The sequence below is a fragment of the Lycorma delicatula genome, chromosome 9 (genome assembly GCF_047948215.1).
Source record: "Lycorma delicatula isolate Av1 chromosome 9, ASM4794821v1, whole genome shotgun sequence".
Lineage (NCBI taxonomy): Eukaryota > Metazoa > Arthropoda > Insecta > Hemiptera > Fulgoridae > Lycorma > Lycorma delicatula.
This window is the reverse complement of record NC_134463.1, coordinates 91,535,749-91,562,866: the sequence shown is the minus strand read 5'-3', so window position 1 is coordinate 91,562,866 and position 27,118 is coordinate 91,535,749. Positions and strand designations below refer to the sequence as shown.

At 26.2% G+C, this 27,118-nt stretch overlaps 1 protein-coding gene across 1 annotated transcript in view; it reads left to right on the top strand.

The window, feature by feature from the left end:
- LOC142329698 (uncharacterized) overlaps window positions 1–27,118 on the top strand; it is a 60,021-nt gene that overhangs the window by 6,000 nt on the left and 26,903 nt on the right. The window contains exons 4-9 of the mRNA XM_075374404.1: window positions 854–962; window positions 2,803–3,047; window positions 4,544–4,689; window positions 7,392–7,646; window positions 10,195–10,401; window positions 25,818–25,942. Coding sequence (XP_075230519.1) covers window positions 854–962; window positions 2,803–3,047; window positions 4,544–4,689; window positions 7,392–7,646; window positions 10,195–10,401; window positions 25,818–25,942 — 1,087 coding nt within the window. The remainder of the gene's footprint in view (window positions 1–853; window positions 963–2,802; window positions 3,048–4,543; window positions 4,690–7,391; window positions 7,647–10,194; window positions 10,402–25,817; window positions 25,943–27,118) is intronic.

The following is a 27,118-nucleotide window of genomic DNA, read 5'->3' as shown; positions in this document are numbered from 1 at the left end:
AACCAAATGCTTACAGATATTCTGACATGAGACTTTGTGAATCGATTCTGAAGAAAAGTCGTCATTCTTAAGAATAAAAATGCCCTCTGTTAGGTACTTTTTTTTTGAAAAATGAGAACTGATGTGGTATTCCATTGTCATTTCATTTAGCCAGATTTACTATTGCATATCAGTGTATCAAGCTTACCAAACTGCAGGTGATATTCAGTGTTCAAGCCTAGTAAAGGCATTTAATTACTTTTATATGGATTTGAATACTAGATCGTGGATACCAGTTTTCTTTGGTGGTTGGGTTTCAATTAATCACACATCTCAGGAATAGTCGAACTGAGACTGTACAAGACTACACTCATACATACCATCCTCTGAAGTAATACCTGAATGGTAATTCCCAGAGGCTAAACAGGAAAAAAAGGTGATATTCAGTATTACATGTTTTCCCTACATTCTGTTTACCTTGGGGCCTGGCTATAAGAGCAACATCACCATTCTAAGTAAAGAACTTTATAACTGGTGCCACTTGTACCTCAATTACTTTATGTATATCATAAGTTGTAAGAAAAACTGGGTGAAGTATTATGAAGAAATCTACAGTGTGAAAGTGCATTTTTTAATCTATATTATCTTCATTAAGCAGCAGAAATTGTAAATGTTGTTGGTCATATCATGCAGACAAGTGTTATTTGATTTAATTTTTTAATTATATATTTTGATGGTTAGGGTTATGCTTTTTAGGGCTTGATCTTATTCAGGTGTTATGCTAGTATGAAAAAAATGTGAATGTAATCCAGTTATTCTTAAAGTTTTGTAAAATTACCATAATAAAACATTAACATGATTTTATTTTTAGTAGGAAAGAAAAATCAGTTGTACTTAATGAAAGTGGCAGTAACTTTAGTAGCAGCTTTACTTCTTCTAAAGATGAAACAACTTCATTTACTAAATCATTAAATGTTTCTTCAGTAAGTATTACACTTATAATAATCATTAATGTGTATACAGTTTAATGTAAAATGAAGTTCTATATGTATATTTATATGTATTTTTTTATTGAAGCTATTCAACATTCAGGATGTACACCCAGCAAAAGGGTTAAACAAACAAATGGGTTCCATTTAAACTCGCTTAAATATTGATTTTTGTATTCTTTTGCCTTGTATTCAAAATCATTACTGTAAGATTTCCTAATTAATTGACATTAAATAATTAATTTAAATTAATTATGGTAATTCGTGGATTGTGGTTAATTTTATAACTGTTAAATATTTTTTTTCATATTTCTTATACATTAATTATTTATTGTGTGTTCAGTTACATTTAAAAAATAAATCTATTGTTTTGATGAGCGCAGTAGCTATTCATTTTAAGTGCAGGAGGACTAAACTTTAACCAGCTCTTTAATGTTTTATTATATGATTTGTGTGTAAATTTATAAATCGAGGATGCACTGCACTGGTGCAAAAATAGACTTTCATCACATAATGTGAATTGTTTTATTAACTAGTGATTTTATTGATAAATATCCCAAATCATTTAAATTCATTCAATGGTTGGTAATTAATAAGATTGTATTAGGTTTGCAAGTTACATGTTACACTCTCCATAAAAAAGTATGGTGTGTGGGTTTGTTTATTTGTTATATGTGCTCACATTTTTATTTTAGCTACTATTGGCGCAGTGCGGACCAATGGTAATGTGCCGGGTGGCCACGCATGACGACTCTCTCAACTCTTTCCCGCTAGAAGTTGTCAGTTAATTTATAGATTATTTAATTTAATTTCTAAGCGTAGATTATTTTTATTTACTTATTATTTATTAATTTTATTAATAAAAGAAAGGGACTATTAGTTAATATTTAGCAGTAAAAGTTAATTTTTTTTTAGTGGAAGAGAGTTGTTGGCATTCATCTGGCCGGCGCATCATGTGGTCTACTCTGCACCAATAGCAGCAGTTGGACTGGCAACTAACACTACTACTAAACAAAGAAGACCACTCCCAAACCAACTCCCTGTTATCAATGTCGTTAGCATTAAAGTCATATTTCTATGAAAAACTATTAAATTTTATATCTACTCACTCCTTAAGCCTATTTTAAATATAAAAACACCAAAAATATTTTCTACACACTAATATTTCTTTTCATAAAATATTTCTGTAAAATACTTATATTCTCACAAACATGAGGATATGAATGCGTCAAGGGTTCAGGGGGCAGAGCCCCTGGCTAGGCGGTTGGGCAAGCAAAGTGAGCCCTGACTGGCTAGTATCCAACTAATAATTATTGTACTGCAGAATTTGCATTTGAAGGGGTTAAGAATGTGTTATTATTCACCATATGTCTATCCTTAGTACATCTTAACAGTGCTGCACTGATAGTTAATAATGAGTGCTCTTTAGATTTGTAACATTCAATTCCTTATAAAATGTTAAGTGAGTTGGTTGGGTAGTATTTAATACTTCTCTAGCTTCTAAAATGTGTTTCACGGTTTAGAATTTTTATTTAACTTAAGTTTAATTAATTGCCTTAATATGTGTAATCTGTAATTCTTATTTTTAGCTGTAATTTTTTTTTGTAAATTTTTACTTTCATTGATTGTATTTCAAATTTTAAGTTGTGTATGCTGGCAAACAATTCTGTAACTCATTTCGCTAGTTAATCACCTCAGTTGTCTTTGAGTACAGTCATGAAAATGTTGGATCACAAGGGTGAATTAAATTTTTTTTTACGTATGATAGCCTAAGGTACAGAATTTGTTATTAAACAGTTAATTAAAGAAATATTTATTTAATAATTTATAACAGGTTTCTTCTTATGGGGAGAATGGAATAATCAGTAGTGATCATAAAGAAATGGATACTAGCAGTCAAGGTACAAGTTATGCCAATAATGATGATTATGATAGTGAAGACACCATCTTGGATGATGGAGGGCATACTAGCGATGGCAGAAATTGGCATTTTGATGATAATAGTCCGTGGCAGAATGGAAAATTTAAATCTGCTGAAGAAATAGTAAAGTATTATAAGCAGTTTGGGGACTGGTGGAAGTAAGTATCATTTTTTCTATCAGATAATTATTCTGTAATTGCCTATTACTTAATCATTGTATTTTTGTTGTTGCTGATGTTTTATTCTTAGGCTGATGTCGTTTAGATTTGTGATTTAATTGCTGTCAAATTTATTAACATTTGTGTTTTGTAACGGGTATATTCAAAAAAAGTTGAATTCACCTATTCAATTTAATTGTACTTTATGACAAAACTACCCTCCTCACCAGCTTATTATATTAGTTGTGAATTTTTGGATTTGTGATTTTTTAAGACTAAGAATTAATTAATTCATTTTGTTTAGACTAAGAACTTTAATTTTCTTCTCTTTTAAGTACATTGAAAGTTTATAAATCTAGAAAAATCAGTTTTTTGGAAACATTGATAAATTTAAATTTCAGAATTTATTTATAAAAAATTTATTTCTGAGATTTTATTTTTATGATTTAGCTGTTTAGGATGTACTTCAGCAAAACATTTTTAATTAAAAAAAAATATATATGATGTATGATAAAATGTAAATAAATTAAGGTACTGGTGCTGTAAGTGTTTGTTTTCTGTATGGGAAGTCAACAGATCAAGGACTTGCCATAACATTAATATCTTAATTTTTATTGATTATTTGGTTCTATCTCCTTGTCACCGTTTATTATTGGTGTCTAATAACATATAATGGTCAAGTGATAGTAACCCATCAGGTAAGTCTAGTGGTGAACTCATCATCGCAAATTAGCTGATCTCAAAGTCGAGAGTTCTAAGGTTTAAATCCTAGTAAAGACATATAAAAGGATTTTTGTACGCAGCTGAATATTAGATCATGTATACCAGTGTTCTTTGGGGGTTGGGTTTCAATTAACCGCATATCTCAGGAATGGTTGACTTGAAACTACAAGACTACACGTCATTTACATTCATATATATCAACTTCATTCATTCTCTAAAGTAATACCTTATGGTGGTTCCAGAGACTAAACAGAAAAAATAGGGTCAAGTAATGATGGCCATTTGATGTAGCAAGTTTTCACATACATTGAATTGAGCTATCTTGGTCCCTTTAAATAAAGCTACATCAGATATCTGGGTAACATACAAATTATGTGACTCATTTGCTGATACCGTAAAACTGAAGACGTCTTATATGCAGGATTAACCTTACATCTTGAGGTGTATAAAGGGTCTTCAATTGCAACATGACAAATATATTAATATTCACTTCTGATAAATATTTTAATCTGCTGCAGTCTGAAGATGTAAGTTGCAGATGTGGTTAAAGTTTTTTTAATACCACGTAGGAATTGTTCATGAAATGCTGTAATCATGACATAAAGTATATTATGGTAGTTTCATGAAAGATGAGAAACTTATCTACGAAGCGTTATATAATAGAAATTGCTTGATGTGAAAATTAAATTTATATCACATTTTAGGCTTGTTTTTTTCTGAATTATTTTTGAGAGATTGTTTGATGTTTTTTTGCTTGTTTTTTTATGTTACAGCCTTTTTCCAAAAACAGATTACGTATATAGTACTACATCAAAATGGTACTGTCAAGAAATTGCACCTGGCATACCAGTCATACCTAACTTGTCACGCCCACCTTTACATCCTACTCCACAACATATTAAAAATCGTTGGCAAAGAGGTATTAAATTTAATACATAATCTGGTTAATAATTTTGTAATTATAATTTAAGTTAGTACTTTATGTACTTGGGTTTAGATAGGAGCTTTTCTTCCTGTAGCAACTTTTTTCTACAATGTACAAACCATTTTATTTTTAATAATCATGCCCTGACCTCTATTCTTCCATTTTTAACTATAATTTTACAAGATCTATGAATTTTTTAACCTGGTGTATAACTTTCTTGTTCTATTCTCACATTACATATCTGTATAGTATATTGGTTTTTTGTGTGCTGGTCTTCATTGCACTTTTCTTAATTTTTTGAATTCAGATGTGTAACTCCCTCTGAATTTTTTAACTTTCCCCGAATTTAACAATGCTATCAGCACATATCATACAAAATAGTGATTGTTTTTTACAATTATGTACTGTTTAATGAACACCATTTATTACTGTTATAAGTAATACTGGTGATAATATTTATATATTAATTTATTCAAATTAAATTTTATGTAGTCCATATTTTCTCTGTATATTAATTCTAGCTAATTATATAATATAAACTTATTTAGCCATTCCACAATGTAAAGAATTAAAGAACACTCTTACCTTAATTTTTTTTTTTTATTAAAGTGCTTTTGGGCCTAAGCCTATCTTCAGTAATGTTTTTAAAATTTTTTCTTACTTTATTACAGACAAGCGTAATAAGCAGTAGAGGATAATAATAATAATAGGAGGCATAATAATTATTAGTACATGATTAATTATTGTTATTACTCTTGTTGTTGGTATTTTCAATACCAGTGTTCATATCGTTTAAAAGTAGGTTTTTTTTTAATTTTAGTCAACACTTAATGTATTTTTTATAACATGTTCTTCTGTTTTAACTCTTTAAATTGTGTTTTAACAGCTGAAAAATTTAATTAGATATTAGATTATGTTTATTTTATATCATCTTACCTTTTTAATATTTTGTTGCTAGAAAAATGACTGTAGTGAAGGTATATGTACATTACATTAGATGCCCTTGACTTGAGTTGTTTATAGAATGATAATATATCCTTATTATATTAAGGTATAATTAGCTTACTGTTCTGAAATTAATTGATTTTATTTATTACATATTTTATCAATTTATTCTGATGATAAAGATTTTTATGAATGAATTACTTTTTTCTCCTTTTTTTTTAAATTTTATTTTCTCATTTATTTACTTCACTGACCATTTTTAATACAAATATAAATTTCCTTGAGGATTTAATGTTATATAGAGGTTTTAAAATAGGTTTTTTTACTTTTTTATTGCGTAATGTAAGATAATAATTACTAAAGGAATTTGTATGAATATTAATAAAGGTCAATTGTTTAAAAAAAACATGATTTTTATTTAATTTTTTTTATATATATATATATATATATATATATATATATAAACTGGATTAAAAGAATTTGTTGTGTTAAACATTGAAATATATTAATGATTACATTATGTAAGTATTAATTTTATATAGATAATACATTTAAATTTAATGTATTATTTATGTATTACTGATATATACACATAATGTACTTATAAGAATAGTTACATGTTGCATGTTTGCGGATACCAATAATGTTATATGTATCGTATACAGTAAACATTCTAATGAATTCTCAACGGTGTCATAATATTTTTCTATTATAGAGACGTTTCATTAAAGGGAGAGTTTCATAACATAATATGTTACATCGCTTTATCATTAATATATTTTAATGTTTGCCAACAAAGAAATATATAAAATTTGGTTGTACACATACTACAATTGATAATGATTTTTTACAATCTATTGATTTAACATTAGAAGCTTGTCCAAGTTGAATTGGCACAGATATGAAGAACAGCATAGTTGTATATCTTGCTGCCTAATGAGTACAGGTTTATAATACTATTCGATTAAAGACAGTATGTATACAGTACAACTATTTATTCCAATCAATGATCAAATTCACATCTTACTAGTTAACTTAATTAGTTAATACCTGATTAGTTACTTATTTAATCTTAAGTTTATATATTAAATTAAACTATTTCTTTATTAGATGAAATATATATGTTATGCAATATTATGCAGACTAATTGGCTATTGCTGATTAGTGTTTAGGCCTAATTGTATTTATTTATAGTTTTATAACTGTATAAAATATCCAAATCAAACATGCACAAGATTGACATCTACTATTTATGCTACGTTCTTCACACTTTATTCTGGGAGTGGCGAACAACTGTGTGCTAGTGTAGGCTGTGAGTCATACATAAGAAACATTTCTTTATTCATGTTTGAGTAAATAATAACCGAACGATGTGTTATTTTAAACATACAAATGAAACATTAAATCTCTATTTATGCAAACCATTCCTGATTCTTTCAGAGACTAACTTGTTTTTGTAAATGATTCCATTCTGATTTATACTGTATTTGCAGTTAAAACTTGTCCAGTTAATTGTGTGTATCTAAAGAGTAAGGTTATCCTCCGATTATAGCGTTCTTCAATCATTATATACTGCTAGGATGCTAAATTACAATACACATATATTATTATTGTTATTATTCTAGTCTAATGATTTTTAAAATAAATTGTGTTAGAGCTTATAAGCATAGAACTTATAAGCTGTCTTTTAATTGGAAAAAAAAATTCTCTATCAAGTTAATTTTTAATTTAAAATAATTTATTTATTGCAGATATGTTTCTCTTAAAATGTCAGAGTCAGCCCAATAACATAAATTCGGCATCAGCATCAAATTCAAGAGTTAAACAATTATTTTTAAAAGTCGTTACAGTTATTACAACAGTTTTTAGTACAATTTGGAGACTTATCACCAGCTTATTCTCAAGAAATGATACAATTACTAAAACAACATCTACCAGTGGAAGTGCTTTTACTAGTTCTGAACTTTACAAGACATCACAAGTAAATTCATCACATCTTTTAAAAGGTGAAGTACAGCAGGAGTTTTAACTTAAATAAAGAAAGATAAACTTGATAACTGATAAATCTCTTTTGAAATCTTATGGTTAAATCCTAATGGAGTTTTTTTTTAATTATAAACATTTAGCTTTTAAAAATTTTATTGATCCGAGTTGAAAAGGAATATACTTCCGATCACCCGTTTGCTCTAAATGGATTTCTTTTATAGAAATCACTTAGTTGTAAAACTTGTTAGTCCCTTTCTTAGAGCATCACATTTTAATTTCTCAATTATGGGAATCACAATTACAGGAATTTATAGTGGTAAAATTTATGGGCTACTTAACTACAAAGTAGTGTCTAAGTTCATATTTTATACAGTTATCATAAAAAGAATCTGTTTCTGGTCTAGAACAGGAAGTTTATATTTATCTAGTATTTTGGTTATAGAGTGAGTTAATCCACACTCACAGATTTATTCCAGAATAGTGTACCAGAAAAAAAAAAGTTTTTTTTTATATACAATTTTGTAATTTCAATCAATTTATCCATTGTTTGAGAAAGAAATGCATGTGTATTATTTGTATTTTGCTTGAGAGTTAGTTATCTTTCAACTTACCTAATGTATATTACTTTTTGACTTATTATTGTTTACAGATATTGACTTTAAAATTCTTTGAATATGTTTTAGAAAAATATCTAAATGTTAAATTGTATATTTAGATGAAAATATTAAAATTGTGAGTTAGTTAAATATGCCAGTTTCATGTGTGCCAAAATCTCAATTTAGTTAGTCAATATACAGACAGAAAAAAATAGTGAGTGATTTTAATGAGGATTATGGTTTCAAAAAGATCTGAAAATCAGAATTTAAACATTGTTCAAGCTGTTCTGCAATCATTTTGGCAAGTGGTGTTGAACTCTTTCAATAGTATATTGTTGGGAACGATAATTGAATTCTTTGCATAAAGGCTGGTTATCAAAATTTTAAATACCTAAATGGCTTGACAAATTTTTGAATGCTGTATATAATATGTGGTTGTTCAATGTGCATAAAAATATATGTTTATAAATAAATATATTTATAAACATTCAATAAATAAATATATTTATAAACATTCATAAAAATGTTTTGTTGGTATTCCTAGTAATAAAAATTACACAATAATTAATACGAGATAATAAGCTAGTAGTAAAAATGTTAAAAACCAATAATTAACTATCAATTTAGTTAGTATTAAAACAAAATCCTGTAACAAGTACTGATGGACATTTAAAAAATTGTCATTGTTATTAAATTAAAATGTTTTAACTAATTTTCTACAGTAAAATTTTAAGAATTGAAAAAGTATTATTTTTACTTGTTTTAATGTGGGGTTTTCTAGAAGTTCTTTCTATTTTTTCGAAGTTTATTTTATTTTTATTTAAAGTTGGTTAGGTTACAAAAATCACTGTCTGTATGAAAAATAGCTGTTCATAATAGTGAGAAACCTGTATTTTGGGTAGAAATAAGAAAAGCCATTCAGAAAGTTTGTTAAGAGACCTACCACCAAGTTACCAAGCATGAGATTAGACCCTCGAAAACCCAAGAATATTAATATTTTTCCTTTATTTCTGAATTTTTGCATGAAAATAATTTATCGCATTAGGCTATATACAATTAAGTTATAATTATTCAGTCCTTAGCAGTGGTGGTGGGACAAAAAGGAAAAAATCTTCAAAATGTCAAAGAATATAGATCAATAATTTTCACTTAAAAAATTGTCTGCTTAACTTATTTAGATAAAACCTACAATGGGACCTCCTGAGGAGGTTTATAAATAAAAAAAAGAATCCTTAGAATTAAAACTGTTGAGAAGTAAACTTTGAACGTAAATGAAAAAGCATGTACACCTCAAATTGAGAACCTCCTTCTTTGTTGAAAGTGACATTTACAAAATATCTATTGAGATTAAATATTTAAAAGTGGATGATAATTGAAAAACCATTTATTACAAACATCTCAATTGAGTTAGACAGTGTGACAAGATTAATTATTACAAAGTTAAGAGGGACAGATATATATTGCTTCTAATATAATTAACGTTTTCTAATCACTCTACAGAAATAGTCTAATTTAAAATAGAAGAAAACTGCTTAGAAAACTGTCTAATGAACTGATTGATCTAGTATATTTGAAGAAGCAGTAATGTTTTGTAAAATATTGGGTTACATCTTTTGAAGTATATTATTGATGAAGAAGGAACTTGGGTGTAAAAAAATCTGTAAAAACTCTATTTCCTTTAAAAAGAAAAAATTCTGTAATAGTGACTTATTTTAAGTGACATGTTTTAAGTAAAATTCTACTGTGTCTTGGATTAACACTGCTAACACTACTTGCTCACTTGAGTTCCCTCTTTGTTTATCTAATTAAAAACTGGCTATGTTAAAGATTTAATCTCTAATTTTAAACTGTGCTTTAATTAGTCTTTTATTTGTGATTTCAGTACTGTTTCTCCCTTATCTATGAGGGGTGTTTTTTTACTCTCTTAATTATCAGTTAAAAAGAACTTAAAAGATTCCTTTTTTTTTTTTAGAGGTCCCAGTTGCCTCCGAACTAAATGTTTGGTGGAGAGCGCCATTCAGATGGATTTATCGTTTATCATCATGGTTTTTTTTGCATGAAGTTATTGTTCTTTTGGTCATCGGTAAATGGTTTTTTTCAAAGAATAAATATGCTAAAAAGAAATCTATTTTAAGATATCTGTTGTTACCTCTGCTGATCCTTTTGATTGCTCTGCTCGGTAAGTAATCATATTTTTTGTTTTACTTTTAATAATTGTAATATTATCTTGTTAATATGTGATGGCTTTATTTTACACTGCGCTGTTTGTTGGTGTTTTAAAATTTGTTCAAACTTGTAAAAAATCTTTTTTCTGAATTTTGATTACAGAAAATAAAATACATTTTTTATCCTGTTTCATTCATATTTCTTTATTTTCAAAAAAAAAAAGTTTTCTGCTTGCATAGAAGTACGTTTTGTAATTTCTTTAACCGGTTATAATAGGATATGCAATTCCTAGCTGTTTGTTTGAATGCAGAAATCTTCACAAAGTAGGCAAAAGAAAATATTTATACTTCCCATTTGGGCTGAAAAAAAAAGAAGTAGGTTTGTGGAATGTTGATATCCAGGACTTGTTTAGGTAATGTTGATCTTTTCCAGAACGGTTTCTGTTTCAAAATATAACTATTAGTTTTAGTTAATCAGTCAAAATCTACAAAATTTGAAAATTAAAGAATGAGACTTAGAATAAAATAGAAAATAAATGATTGAATGTTATCAGTTATTTAAAATACATCCCTTCTGTGTTAAAACAGGCGATGAAAGCCATGATCTAGTAATGATTGAAATAATATTAAAAAGTTTCTTTGGAATGGCTGAAGGCTCAAGGTCTCATTTGAACAGATATCTGATGTTCAAAAAGATGCACTTTCAATTTTAACTTTAATTTTGGGAGCAGAAAATTATCACAAGGAGATAAATGTAGAGATTAGGGTGGATGATTGATCAATCATGCATACTTTTAGCGAGTCAAATATATCTTCAAATCCTATTGAGCTCTTGCGCATTGTCAAGGAGCTAAATTCCTGACTTATTAGAATGGACACAGTGAATCCTCCACCATAAGCATTCTATAACAACATTCTTATAAAACTTTCTAGTGACAGTTTCTATCGTGTATAAATTCATGGTGAATTATTTTGTTGCTGTTGCAAAACACAAGCATTATCTTTATTTAACTTCTGAAGTGGATTTTCTTGCCTTTTGATGATTCTAGTTACTTGCATCCTGCACTAATATTGAGTTATAGGATTACAGTGAAGATATCAAGTTAATTATTTGTTACAATTGAGTTTAAGGATTCTGCTAGCAGTCTGAAGTACATCTTTTTCATATGTCTTATGGCAATTTTTGTGATCATCTGACAAGAAGTGGAACAGAAACTGAGAAATGACCTTGACCAAAATTTTTACTTAGAATTGACAAATCATCTTGGCAATATCCAAAACTATCTTCAGTCATTCTGTCACACAACAGTATTCTTAAATCTTTACCCTTACTTTGGAAATTAATTCTTTGTTAAGATTAGTTATCAAGATATCCAGAAATTCTTTACCTTTAAGGGTTTTCTCATCACTTAAATTGTATGAATGAACCGCTTGAATATCTGTTTTTTAGATAAACACACATTCTCTTACATAGCTAGACAGTCTTAAGGTGTGAGTTTTATGAATTAAAACAGATTGTTATATTTTCTATTTGTTCACTGGCTCTAGCTTCTGTTTTGTTGGAAATTGAGTCGGACATTTCTGGAAATACTTTTTCCCAATCATCTTATTTAAAAATTATTTGTCTTCTTAAATTGTAATCCCCTTAACCTGGTTCGATAGTTTCATTTCTAAATTGTCTATGCCATTTTATTATTTTATCTTCATTACTGGCATTCAGTGAGACGTAATTGATTTGTATAATGTATTTTAAACATTTTACTGGTATAAATTACCTATCTCAAGTTTGTTATTTGTTCTTTAATTCTGAATTTACTATTTCAGTGATTGCTGAAAAAATATTGGGTGGTTGTTTTTGATAACAGAATAATAATAATTTAATCATCAGTACTAATTATTTATTTTCTCAAAAAGTTGTTAGCTTCCAGTATTAGTCATTCAAGGAAGTTTCTTTAAAAATTTCACTATGTTTCAAGTATTTTTCTTACAAAAGTGAAATCCTTTGGTTATACTAATGCAAGATATACTTGTTCTACTGTTTATTGTTTTGTGTATTTATTACAGCGTTGAATTAAAAAAAAATAACAGAAAACAAATACAGGTGTTTGATTATGTTGTGTGTAACAAGTTTTTTTCATTTCGGTTTTGTGTTTATGATTATTTTGCTGAATTCATTTGTGTATTTTTATTCATTTTTTTGATGAGTTTAAATTTTATTGTGATATGTACTTTTATTATTGTTTCTATAACTTAATTTTAAAAATTTTACTCCTTTGATTTCCAGACTGATATTATTGTTACTTTTTTAATTGAATTAAGTCAATTCCAATAAAATCAATGATTAGTTTAAGTTATTTATGAACAGAATATTTTTAAAATTTAGAAATATTTTAAACCTTATTATTCCTAAAGTTGATCTTAGTGATTAATTTAGTAATATATTGATTTATTTATAAATTTTTCTTACTTTTTTGAGAGATGTGTGTCATTCAGAGATGATTTTTCTAATTTTGAATTGAATCTTGCTTGAAAACTGATATAACCTGCTGTTATGTTATGTTAATTATGTTTATCATTTATTTAACTCTAGAATTTCATATAGCTTTGTAAATGAAATTATTGACTTGGATCTGAAATTATTTAATATATTTTTTTGTAAGAAATTTTCAAAACTAGATCTTTCCACATCCTATTTTTGTCAGTTTATCTTTATAAAAAAGAATCTGATGACTTAGGATTGTACTTAATAAAATTATTTATCTATCATACTTTTAAGAAATTTTATATTTTTGATGACACAGGTGGTAGGAAGATGACATTTTCTGGATAGAAAATCAAAAGTAATTAACAACAGGTGAAATTGAGAAATTAAATGCTATGAAATAAACTTCAACTGTTTTTTTTTTATTTTTGTCAATTTATGAATTTGAATGCTCTTTTTTTTAAATATATTTATTTAAATTTTTGTTTTTTGTTAAATGAATGTCTTACAACCTGTTTTACAATAGGTTGAATGTCTTAAGAATTCGTCTGTTCTAAAAATTTGGGATTAAAGCAGAAATAAAATGTTAAATTGTTAAAATGTTTTCTGCTGGTTAGTACAAAATTGCAAAGACTGTTTTCATATGTTAATGTCTTTTTTATAAAACCAATTGGAACAATGATGGCAATTTGTACATATAGTGCTAGCAAAGACTGTAAATCAGAGAGATATGATGACTAATATTTGCTGCAATGAAATAAATTAGTCAACATATTTTAGGAAGTATTTTTTAAATTTAAATGTATGAAAATTTAAATAAAAAAATATAATTGAAGGCCTTAATTGTAAGATGTAATTTCATTACGTGGTCATAAAAATAATGAAACTAAGAATTATTACTGTCATTAGTGTTGTCTTTTATTTATATTTAGCGGCAGCATTTCAAATACTTAAATTTCAATAACCCATTTACAAAACATTTGCAAGTTTGATTTGAGTACGTAGATATGTGCTTTAGATCAGTGAGAGTGATGTATCAAAGTAGCGGAGGGTCCATTTGAATGACCTTTTACCAAAATACATTCGTATATATAAAAACTTGATTTTCCTGCAGCTGAATTCAGTATCCATGAAAGTACAGTTGGAAGGTACAATTTTTTCATGAGGTTGTATTAATTACCAGCTACAAATCAGTTTCACCTGTATCATAAATTTATGCAGGACATTTCTAAATTAATTGTCTTTTATTAAATTTTATTTAATGTATTGAGTTATTTTTTTTGTTCCCATTATTTTTTTTAAGAGAGGGTATTTGATTGTGTTTCAGTGATTTATGGCTCGGATTATTATTCCATTCTCTCATTTGAAACCATTTACAAATTTCAAAATACACAGTAATAAAATTAGAAAGTAAACAAAAACTTAATGTTATTATTTAATAAGTTATTAATAATGTTGTTAAGGTCAATTTATATACAGTTTTGTTATTTTACTTTATTTTATTTCATTTTTAATTAATCTTTTAAATTTTGTCTAGTTACTTAAAATAAATTTATTTAATTTTTATTAATATTACTGATAGGATTTATTTATAGTTGGCTTATTTTGATTAGAAGATTTACAATACAAATCGTATTAGTAATTATGAATAAAATTATTTATTGAATCTTTAATTAATTGCATTGCCACAGTAACAAATCAATCTCAGGATTGATCAAGGTCAGTATCAATTTATTATTAGTCTTGTTTTAAAAATCGTATTTAATTATCCTTAAACTCGGTTTATGTGAAATATTCTAGAAGTTTTTGGAGTTTAGTTGTAATTTATCTATACAATAGTTTCCATTTATCAACAATCCTTAATAGTATGTTTAAGAATTTTCAGATCAGTAATCCATCCTCAGGAACATTGATATGTTATAATTATAATTATTTATTTTACATATCATTAATTACAGACAGTTGAGATTTTAATGAAAATTTAATCTTTATTTTACAATTTTCTTTCTTCCTCGTTATAGGTACATTCATGGTTCAGAGCTAAAAAGTTCCTATGATTTCTGAAAGCAGAAATAACAAATTTTTTTTAATGATTGCCTATAGAAATAATAAATTAGAAAAAAAAAATTATATATGTGTATATATATATATAATTATTTTTTTTTTACTATATATGAATCTGTTGTTAAATGTACTTAAACACCAATTTATTTATTTTTTGGTTTTTTGAGGATTATAGAATATTGAAATTGAACGGTGAATGGAAAAAGGTGTAAGTTAGGTATTTTTTTTATACGTAATTTTCTGTAATTTCTAAAGGGTTTCCTCAAATACATTGAAACTTTCAACAATGGTACAATAGAGAAAAGATTCAATTGAGTACAAAACTCCATTTTTGCAAATGGTCTTTAGGATAATAATTCTTCTAGAAGACTAGGATTTTCCTTCGTGATAAATACTTAACATCTGAATTGCTGCTATCAGATAGTTTGTGGTAAACTATGTTGTTAATTTTAAAAAAAATGTTTCAAATGCACAATGTTCATTCTTATTTCTGTGGACAAATCTGTAACTTTGTGCCATTCAAATTTTTATCTTGGAAACTTTCTGTTGTCAATGGTAAAAAAAATCATCCAGATCTTGTTCCAGTTATTAAAATAAATAATTATCTATGCTTTCTTAAAATTTTGATATTTTTCAAACCATTCATATCTATGCAGGCAATTAATTATTTATCGGGTGAATAATTTAGTCTATCTATATCTTACTTTAAATGAATTTGTACAAATGCTGATTCTAATTAGTCTTAGTAATTTCAGTGTAGCTATTTTTTCATGGCTATATTTAATTATAGCTATTTTCTATGATAAATTCTTGAAATATTAATTGTACATATTAGGAACTTTATAAATACTTGCACTGTTTGGATAAAGTTTACCTATTTTGTTTATGTTTTTGAAGAGTATTTACTGATTGAAACATACTGGTTATGTAAAATTGGTGCTGATGTAATATTTACATTTGGTATTTTGTGGGATAATTGTGCTGAAAAATATTCTTCTTCTTATTATTATTATTATTTGATGTAGACTGTAAAAGTAAATCTTTTCAGTAATTAAATCTTTTGGGTGACTAGTCTTTTATTTATTTAATACTGGACTTTAGTTGATATGTTTTATATAATTCCTGTTTTACATAATAGTGTTACTGAAATTGTTACAAGTTGTATATATATATGTTGTGAATTTATCAGATATAATTCCCTTTTGTTATAGAGTTATTTTATTATCAGATTATATTACTATTTTCAATTTTTTTATTTTTATTTTTAAATGACTGACAGATATGTATTATAGACTGAAATGGTGTGCCTTTACCTCATTTTAATTAAAACTACTTGGTAGATGAAAAAATGTAAAGATTTTTAATTATATTATTTTGTTTAAATATAATTTTTGTGTTAATTTTATAATGGTTTATTTGCTTGATATGACACTATTTTGAGCTTTTTTCTGTTATTGCTATTATTGGTGTATGTTTCCATAATTTTTTTTATTCAGATAAGTCTAGTTTGAGTTAACTTTTGATCTCAATAACAAAGTAGTCTGTAACTTTTTTATATTATATGAGGTATAAAAATACTTATAAACACATAATTTATGTTACATCTTATGTTATTCATTGAGCAGTATTTATTTTTTCTTTTTATTCACTAATCTTTTCTACCAAACGAAAAATAAAACAAAAATAGGTGATAATATTTCATACATTTTCTGGGGTAATAATGCTAATTTATTACTGCATTAAATGAACTTAAATTTGAAACATTTTTTTTGTGTAATATTATTTTATGTACATGTATACTTTGGAAGTGCCATTATAGCTTGGTTAGATAAACTACTGTCATATTAATATGTGGTTGTAAATATATATATATATATTTAAATTCTGTTAAACCACCTAGTACAGAATATTTAGACAAGACATATCTTACCTTAATTTTTCATGAAAGTACTTTTGTGGGTCGTGCATCCTGAGTCATGAGTGAAGTAATTCTCTTATTGCGGAATAAAAATAAAAAAATAAAAATATTAAAATAATGAAAATTGTTAATTTAAATGTGCTGTTATCTACTGCAGCAGTAGAAGATACCTTCATCACATAATACACTTACATTTGATGATTGATTTATATAAGAAAAACAAGTAGATCCTTTAAAACTAGATTTCATAAACATTCCAGAAAGTACAAAAATAATAAACTAGGTTTATCTTATATGATGGACTATCTGAGAAACAATAAACATTATATTTCTGATATTAACACATTTGGAAATATTAGAAGTTAATAAATATGACAAAATTAAATATGTTAAAAAATATTACATTTATAAATACAGACAAAATTTCAGTTTGATAAACAATTAGACAGTATTTGAGAGAGACGATCTTATAAAAACTGCAACAGATAACAGCACTCATTTAAATTATTATGCAATTTTCATTATTTTTATTTTTAAATTTTTATTGTACAGCAATGGAATTATCTCAATATTCTGTATTTGGTGGTTTGTTTAATAGAATTTAAAAATAATTTAACAGAATAGAGGAATGATATGAATCTTCAAAAGATTAATTTCACAAAAAAAAAGTTTTATATATGTGTACACATAAGTACATAATAAATCAAATTTATGAGTGTAAGTTAACGCTAGTCATTTGTAATCACTGATCTTTTAAAGAGAATTTTCTTATAAATTATGCTGCTTCTATTGTTAAATTTTATTCTTTGTTATAGAAATATGTTTTATTTTATCCTTTGTATTTATTTTGGATACTAATATTTTACCAAAAATATTTCATTATAAGTAATTTAATGCTGTAGATCCTCAGTAATCTGACTATTATAAGAAAGACTATTTGTTTGTGTAACTGGTAAAAGTATTTGTAATTTTGCTGTTTTTTCCATGACAGCTGGTTGTACTTTTTTCAATTAATTCATCATATGTGAGAATATGAAAAGAGTTTATTTACCATATGAACATTTTTGAAGCATATTCGCGCTTATTTAAAACAATTTTTCAATCATTGGATCAAATCAAATAAATTCAGAGCTTTTAAAATTCATTCAACAATTTCAGTCACTCTTGGTGATTATCTTCTGTGGATTGATTTGGTGATATTCCCATATTGGTATATGAGATGATTATTGAAGGCAGTTTTTTTTTGACTTTGGGAGTACTTTTTTTATTCAGTTTGTTGCCTAAATTATTTGTGCCTGTCATATATAACTGTTAGGAATAATAATATTTGATGTTAGGATGATAACAGCAGCAACAGTGTGTAAGATGGTGACAGGAGTGACTTAAAACATAATGAATATATTTTAATTAAAAGCTCTGTTTTTGTTAAATTTGAGATCAGTTTATCATTTAAAAAGTTGATAGTTTTAAGTAATCTTTAGAATCTCATATTTCTAGTTAAACTAGAAATATAAATTAAGGTTATTTAAAATTTTTGTTCATTATTATTTTTATTATTTAATAAAATTTATTTTCTTAAGCTAGTCAAGTGTGTATTTGTAGCACATTGTATTTAGAAAATTAATAATTAAATCAAGTGTGATATTGGTAAATGGATCTGTAGTAGTAAGTTGGAAATAAATGAGAAAAGTGAGGGATTGCATTTGTCATGGAATTGTACTTTTTGAGTCTATATAATATTAATATTATATATATTATTCAATTAATTTTATTTTGGGGTAAATAATTGATAGTTATTGATTGCTTCTTTGCCTTGCTGTGTTTTTTTTTGCTTCACATTTTCTGAGATGTTTTGGGTAAATATCTCTGGTGAGGCAAATCATATTTTCATTTGTTTTAGGTTGATAGCTGCATGTGCTGAGTTCAATATTGCCAATAGATTACTATTTTATAGGTTAGAATATTTACTCTTAACCATATGAAAAAAATTAAATCTTATGAGTCTACGTGCCTTATTCCTCAATCCCTTCTTCTTCATCTTATTAATCACTTTCTCTTGCACATCATAAGCTGCCTTATTACTTCTGTCACCTGGTCTTCCCACCTGTTTTCCTCATCTAAAGGCTCCTTTACCATTTGCACTTACTCACTCATGTGATGAAAAGGACTAAGTCAGGGCTTTAGGGGATGGTTAAAAATGATTCATTGAAACATTTATTTTTGTCGATTCGTTTGAGTTGTTGCTTTATGTTAATCAGTAAGCTTGTATAGAACCTTCTTAATGTGAAGTAGGTTCTTTGCACATCTAAGATGATTGGTCACATTTTCAAGGATTGTGATATGAGAAATACATAGAAAATTTTCACGTAGTCATCAAGTGTGTGATGACAAGTTTGCTTGATGAATTCATTGACATAAAGTTAGAAATCATCTGTAATGAAGATAGATGCCCAGTTTATTTATTTTTCACATTGGAAGTTTTCTCTCTATATATTAAAATCTTTGTCATTTTATGATCAAAATGTTTATTCATATTTAACATTGCTGTATACTTTCTAAAATCTGTTAATGATCTTATATGGTCATGTACTCTTCACAGTAAGAAATCTAATAACTGATCTCAATTTTATTAATCATTTTAAAAAAGGACAGAAAGTGTTATGGGATTTTCTAATGTGATGAAACTCCCATGAGGTATGATACGTTATTGTGGCTGTCCTTGAATCAGGCATGATCATAAACTTTTGCAGTAGTGATCTGTGAACAAGCACTATCTTCTGTTCAGGTCTCATAAAATTATGTGTATATATTAATTATAGTATTTTGTTTTTATTTTTTGGTTCTTTGTTTTTCTGGTTTTTTTATTTTTAAAGATCCATATTATTTAAGAATATTTAAAATTGATGGTCAGATTATTGTGTGTCTACTTTACATTTTATTTAATCTATATTATTTATATACATTTTGTTTAAAATTTATATTAGCAGATTTAATTTTTATATGGTAAACAATTTTCTAGTTGGATATACTCTTCATTTTTGCTATTGATTTCACATCACACACATCGTAGATAAATGTATAAGTAATGGGAGCATTCAAATTTAAATTATAATTTATTCAAAAAGTAATATGAAACAATAAATTACACTGTTATTTTTTAACATCCTCCTTTTCAATGCACAGATGCCATCTTTCAATTAGTTACTGTATTCCTTAAAAAAAAAGAAAAACTTTCTGTGGCTTCTGATAGACCCATTGTCAAACAGTTTCACTGATTTCTTCATTTGAACAAACTTTTTACCACCTAAATCTTTTAAGGGTACAAACACATGGAAGTCAGAGGGTATAAGTACCAGACTATAGTGGGGATGTTGCAGTATAGTCTACTTCTAAAGACTAGTCATCATATGAATGGCCAAATGAGGGTGCACATTATCCTGTAAAAAGCAGATGGAATGTTAAATTTTTTTGTTTGTTTCAGATGGCCACTCAGTAAATTTGAGTGACACTCAATGTTTATAGGAAATTTGATATATAAAACACTGCATATCCCAAAAGAATGAAGTCAAAATTTTTCTGTTAAAAATTAGTTAACCAATTTTGGCTTTTGTTTTCTTTTACACCAAATTAATAATTTAAATTTGAACACTCCTCATAATATTTAACCAAAGTAAATTTTCTAGTTAGCATATTTCTAATCTCTATTAGGTTCTGTTATTAATTTTACTAACCAAAGGTGCAAATGTAATAATAAGTATTTATTTATTTTTTAACAAATGATAAATGATATATATTTATTTAATTTATTATATATTAAATCAGAAATATTAATTATTTTACTATTGACATTTATAGTTATTTTTAATTATTAACATTGTAGTTCTATATTCCGGTGTCAGATAATAATTAATTATTAAGAACTGTAATCTATTTTTGTTACATAAAAAAGTAATGTTGGGATTTTAATGACAAAAATCTCAATTATGAAAATGTTTTTAAAAAATTATGACTAATTGTTTGTAGTCGTCAGGTTGAAATTCATTTCTAACATTTACACTCTTATAAAATTTGTGAGGTATATCTCAATATCTGTTATAATATTGTCTTTTCTTTCATCTGAACTGGTGAAGTGCTGATCTTAACTGTACAGTAGTTAATATAATACAGAAATATATGAAATAATAAAACACTACTTGACAAATTATAATATATCAACATAACCAAACATTTCTAATGGTTGAAAAACCCTTTGATTAATACATGTTTTAATAACAGACAAACCAGTATTTTGTAAAAAAACAATAAAGTTGTTGAAGTGTGATTTATCTGAAAAATGTTATTGTTTTGTTTCATCAAAGATTACAATTTTGATTGATTGCAGTATATCAGTTGGTTGTGAACCGACTAGTCCGAGGTTTTGGCTTTGTGACTATTTATTGTCATTTTAATAGCTTTCCTTTCAAATTTCTGATATTGAGATATTGGAACTGTACTGTATACAAGTTTTGTAAGATTGTTCATGTGCTTCTCATCAATAAGTTTGTATGCTTTTTTTAAAATATAATTTGTTTGATATATATTATATTCTATGAATTGTAGGAATAAATTTTATCAGCTTTTAAACTGTTTTATATAAATTTTTAACTTTGTTATTGTAATTTTCTAATATTTTATTTTATAAATTGGTTTTGAATATTTAACTATCCTTTACATAGTGAAGGATTTGTTTTAAATTGAGTTTCATTTAATTTTTTTTTCTATATTTTATGTAATATGTATTTAAATCTATTATAACTGTTTGTAGTTTAAATTTAACTTAATGCTTTATATTATTTACTGGAATTTTTTGTATGTGTTTTTTTGCTTTGTTTTATGCATAATAAATCTTTTGCTTTATAAGATACACATTTATTTTTATTTTCTAATTCCACCTCAACCGGTTACTTTATTTTGTTTATGTGGCCTCAAATTTAGATTTTTCTGTCTTTTGATTAAGTTAATTATTCATTTATTAACTTAGGCATAATTAAGAAATTATAATAAACACAATTTTACGAACATCTCAGCTTGCTTTTTTATGTTAAATTAAAAAATAAATGAAAATCGTCTTTCTTCTTTTCTAGAAAGAAGTATATATTATATATCTAAATAGTTTAGGTACGATTATAACCGCTGCTTAGTACGTTGTAATCTTAGAAGTGCTCTTTTCCTAGTGTCATTTATCGGTGAAGTGAAAGTCTGAGAATAAGCCATAATGGTAAATTTAACAAAATGAAATTGTAATGTGCTGTTAATAATTGATATACATAGATGAATTTGTATAAATATTTAGGTGCAATAGTTTTCAACTGTAGTGCATTGAGAATACTTTTCTCCACCTATCATGTTTTTTCTGTTGCAGGAAATAGAACTCTTCTGACATCAACATGAACATAACGTAATGCGTGTATTCATAAAAACTTATAGAGGTTTATATTATTAGCATTAAATAACTATATATGTATAATTTACATTGACATTTTTTTTATTTCACTGTCGTTATAATATAAATTTAATTTTTCTTAATTTAGTTTTGTTATTTTTTCTGAATAATATAAAAATTTTAGGTAGGAAAAATTTCATTAATATTGTTTTATATCTTTAATCTTAAATAGATCAAGATACACCGTAAGTTAAAAATAGCAGTTGGCTTGATTTACATGTAATTATGATTTAGATATTGTGATGGTCATTTTGTAAACCCAATAATCTGGAAATTTCAGATATAATCTGACGTAGGTTTATTTAAGTGGGATTTACAGCTAGATGTATCCCTTTTTCCTTTAGTGATAGGTTATTTGTAGTTATTTTTTTATTGTAGTTATATTGGTTCAGAACGGTTTTTAACTAGAACCAGTCATTACCATTAATTAGTGGTTTGGAAACATAATTGAGTTACTGATAGCGCTAAAATTTAATCAGTATGGTTGGGCATGATTTGACAATCCTCATGTAAAGGCTTTACTTGTCATTATTAACTGTAGTACCACTTTCTTATCATCTATTTCATAAACTATTTCATTTATACTTAATCGATGAGTTGTTCTTAATCAAGGGTTATCAGTAATTTAATTCCTAAAGATTGATTCAAGAAATAGCAAACACTTGTAAAGAAATATCCCTTTTTTTAAGATGATTTTTATATTGTAAGATCTACTTTTATTTATATTAATAAATTAATTGAATTACTGAGTTGTATCACATTAATTATTATTTTAAGATATTTGTCTTATATAATTTTTTAATGAAGATATCCAAATATATTTATAAAAAAGGGCTTGTTTTTTATTTGGGAAGTGAGTCTATTTTATACTATGAAGGCGCTAAAAAAAGTCCTAATATGTGTAACAACAATAATAATTATATTTATAAAAACTAATTATTATTCCAAAAATGTATAATAATTAATAAAATTGGTTTATAATACATGTAGATATAATGATTATAATTAGATTTATACTATTATTTTAAAAAATGGTTTTAAATGAGGGAATAGGAAAGGAACTGATTTTTCCTTCTCTGGATTTGATGATCGCATCACAAAATTCTTCTCATAACACTCCTTCATAATCTTCCGTTGATCTGGTTAAATGTCGGTGAGTTTTAATAATTAATGTTCTTTATATATTGTATAAACATGTAACAAATTTTTATGATTTTTCTTTTAACTTACACATTTGTAGTTAATTATTAGATATTGTTTTTATTATTTTGTATTTACGTTATTTTATTCATGTTATCATCATATTAATTAGGTTAGTTGTATAAAATCGTAATTTAAAATATACAGTATTTACTCGAACATTCTGCATCCACATAATCCTTGCTCCAATTTTTTTTTCAAATTAAAACATTTTTTTAAATTAATGTCTGTAAAGTTACTTATGGAGGAAATAGAACGTATAAATAAAAACAAATAAGGCAGTTTTCTTTTCTGAAAATTTTATTTGAGCTTTAAATTTTTTTCTTATCTTTATTTGATGAAGCTTCTTGTTGTACATGATAAATTTGACAATCTCTTGGGGCATACGTGTGGTTGGTATACCAAATTTTGACTTCCAGAAGAGAAAAAGGCAGTTTAGAGTGCTGTATCGCTTGTGTATGTAATACTTTTCATATGTGTGTTAAAGAAAGACTTTTTATGAAAATATAACGTTAAATCAGAAAAAATATTTTCTCAGATACATTTAATTTGTTAGCATTTAAAAAAAAAAAGTATTTTCTTATTTATATCAATGTTTTTGATAGCTGTAAACGAGTTTAATATCAACCTACCTGAAATTACTTGATGGATTTAGTTTTTATTGAGCATGTTTTTATTTTTTCATTCATTTTTTTTTCTAAAAAATGTTTAATACAAGCTGTTAGGATGATTTAAATAGAACCATGATAGATAAGTAACATTTATTTTCTTTAACTGGCATCTAAATTTTTTTCCACCAGCTATAGTGCACTAGATTAGGCACTTAGATGGCCTGTTAAGCGACTATAGGCAGTCGCTTAAGAAAACCTACATAGTGAGTAATTTTGTACCCTTAATTGCAATATATAAAATAATCATGACCTTTGACATTGCTATTTGCTTTCTGTTCTAATAATTGTATTTTTGTTTCCAATTCAGTTTTGTCTATGCAGCTTTTTTCTATGTTGATATTTCATCATATGATTTATTAGGTGATTAGACTGAATTGTAGATAAATGATTATTTAATTTACAATTTGTAGGATTTATTTGCATTCATAAAATTGACCTTAGTTACTGGTTTTATCAAATGACATTAATAAATATAATGGCATTATCTGTTTGCAAATGTGAGTTGGTTTTTTGAAATCTAACAACAAATTTAAGAGTTCTGTTACTTTATTTTTGTAATACTTTGAAATAATCTTTTACAATAAAATCTACAGTGTAATTTATTTTCTAGTCTGTCATTATTAATCATATTTTAAGTAAGCCCTGCTTGTTTTTTATTATTTATTTATTCAAATTATCCTTAAAAAAAAAAAACAGGAATACACAAGTATATAGAGTATTCTCTTTTCTATACATAAAGAATTTGCATTTAAAAATTAATATTGAATACAGACTGAAAGGATATCCAATTTCTTATAGTTTCCTGTCCTTTATATGTTTGGTATTTTTATATTTATGTTGTCATGAAATTGTGGAATGTGCTATTTTTTTGTAAAAAATTACGTAAGGAAGGAGTAATGCTAAATAATTCAAAGGCAAGATGGAAGTCTGTTGATTTCAGAATGATATTGAATTATTAATTTAATCATTGTTAGCATTTATTTAATAAAATTAAAATTATAATCTTAATTTATTGATACTTATTGCTTAACTACCCTACCCCTAATCTATTTATTTGTTATAACTTTTCTTCTATGGACAAAAATGCACAATATTTAATACAAAGATTTGTTTTTGGTGCATAGATATATATCTGTATAATACAATATTCTTTATTAGTAAAATAATTTAGCTATACAATATTATTATTAATTATAGACTAATTATTAATAGTCTTGGTTATGTATATGTTAAAAAAACTGATTTTATTATTTACTAGAAAAGAAAAAATAGTAACTCTGATGTAATGTTGCTGTATTTTAAGCTTAAGGTATTTTTCATTTTAAACTGTCATGAAAACTGTGTATTTTGAAATTTGGCTCATTCAATCTTCTTGTTATTGATGTAAATTTAAATCTTGTGTATTTTCTTGTTATTTGTATCTTATTATTCTGTTTGTGAAAATTAAAAATAATTTCTAAAATATGTGTGTGTTTTGATTATTATATTTATTAATTTTTCTTAATAGAAATCTTAGCCATCTATTTTCGTTTCATTACTAGTAATAGAACAAGAAAATAAGTTGTATTATTTGTTTTATTAAATGAAACTGATTAGTATTTTGTATGTTTCAGGTTGGTTGTATCGTGATAAGTTGTCAGATGATGTCATTTTACTATCTGATAATGTGTCATCTACCTCTATCAGTTTATTTAATGTTGTCTCAAACTTTTTATTTAGCAGTATCTCTTATTTTTATGTAAGCAATTTTATTCGTTTTTTTAAATACGTTAACATTTTTTGTTATTTGTATATTATGGTTATTGTACTGTGGTATGGTAACCGCTTTTTTGTATATTTTTCTTACATATTTTATACACTGTAAATCAATTTTATCTATTTACCACAATTTAAATGTAAAACTACAGTAAACATTTTTTAATAAATAAGTTTTATAAAAATTGGGTTATATTTTTTGCATGTGAAATACTTGTATAGCGATGTAGAAAGATAGGTAGGTAGTTGTGTATACTGATTGATATTCATTAGTCATATGATATTACTATCTGCATTATTGTCTTACCACAATTGATGAGTAAAAATATTTTAATGTCTGAAATAATAAAAAAAAAATATTGTTTAGGTTAAAATATATTGTTCAAGTGAAATATATCTAAAAGAACAAAAATCATCTATTTAATACATATCCTTTTAAAAAAATCTTGGTTTTTATATAATGAAAATTATTTGAATTTAATAAGGTATCAAACTAAGGTAGCATTCTAGAAATACTAGGTAACCTGAAAGTTAAGAAAATATGTCTGATTTTCAGTTTATTGATCATAAACATAGTTTGTATTATGAGGGTGAATCAAATATAGTAAATGGTAGTTTTTTTAAAATAAATTTATTGATTAATAATATACACAGTTCATTCTTTCATTATATCTCTTTATAGTCTCCTGTACGATCTACACACTTTTGCCAACGATTTGGAAGCTTGAATATTTCTTGTTCATAAAAAGTTTGAGGATGAGTCTTCAACCAACTGTGCACGTGCTCCTCAATGACTTCATTGCTTTTGAATTGTTCCCCTCCAAGCAATCCTTTCAAGGGTACAAACAAAAAATTGTTCACAAGGGGACAAATTTGGACTGCAGGGAGGTTGGTCGAAGGTTTCCCAGTGGATTTTTTCCAATTTATTCCTTGTCAAAATCGCCATGTGTGGCCTGGCGTCATGGAGAAGGATGACATCTCTGATTAGCATACCTTGTTGTTTGTTACAGTAGGTGATGTTTGTTGACTTTAGCAGCTGGAAATAGTAAGCCACATTCACCGTTCATTGATTGTGGAGAAAATCAATGAGTAAAACTCCCCTTGAGTCAAAAAAAATCATTGCAAGAACTTTTCTGGCTGACTGATGGGTTTTAGCTTT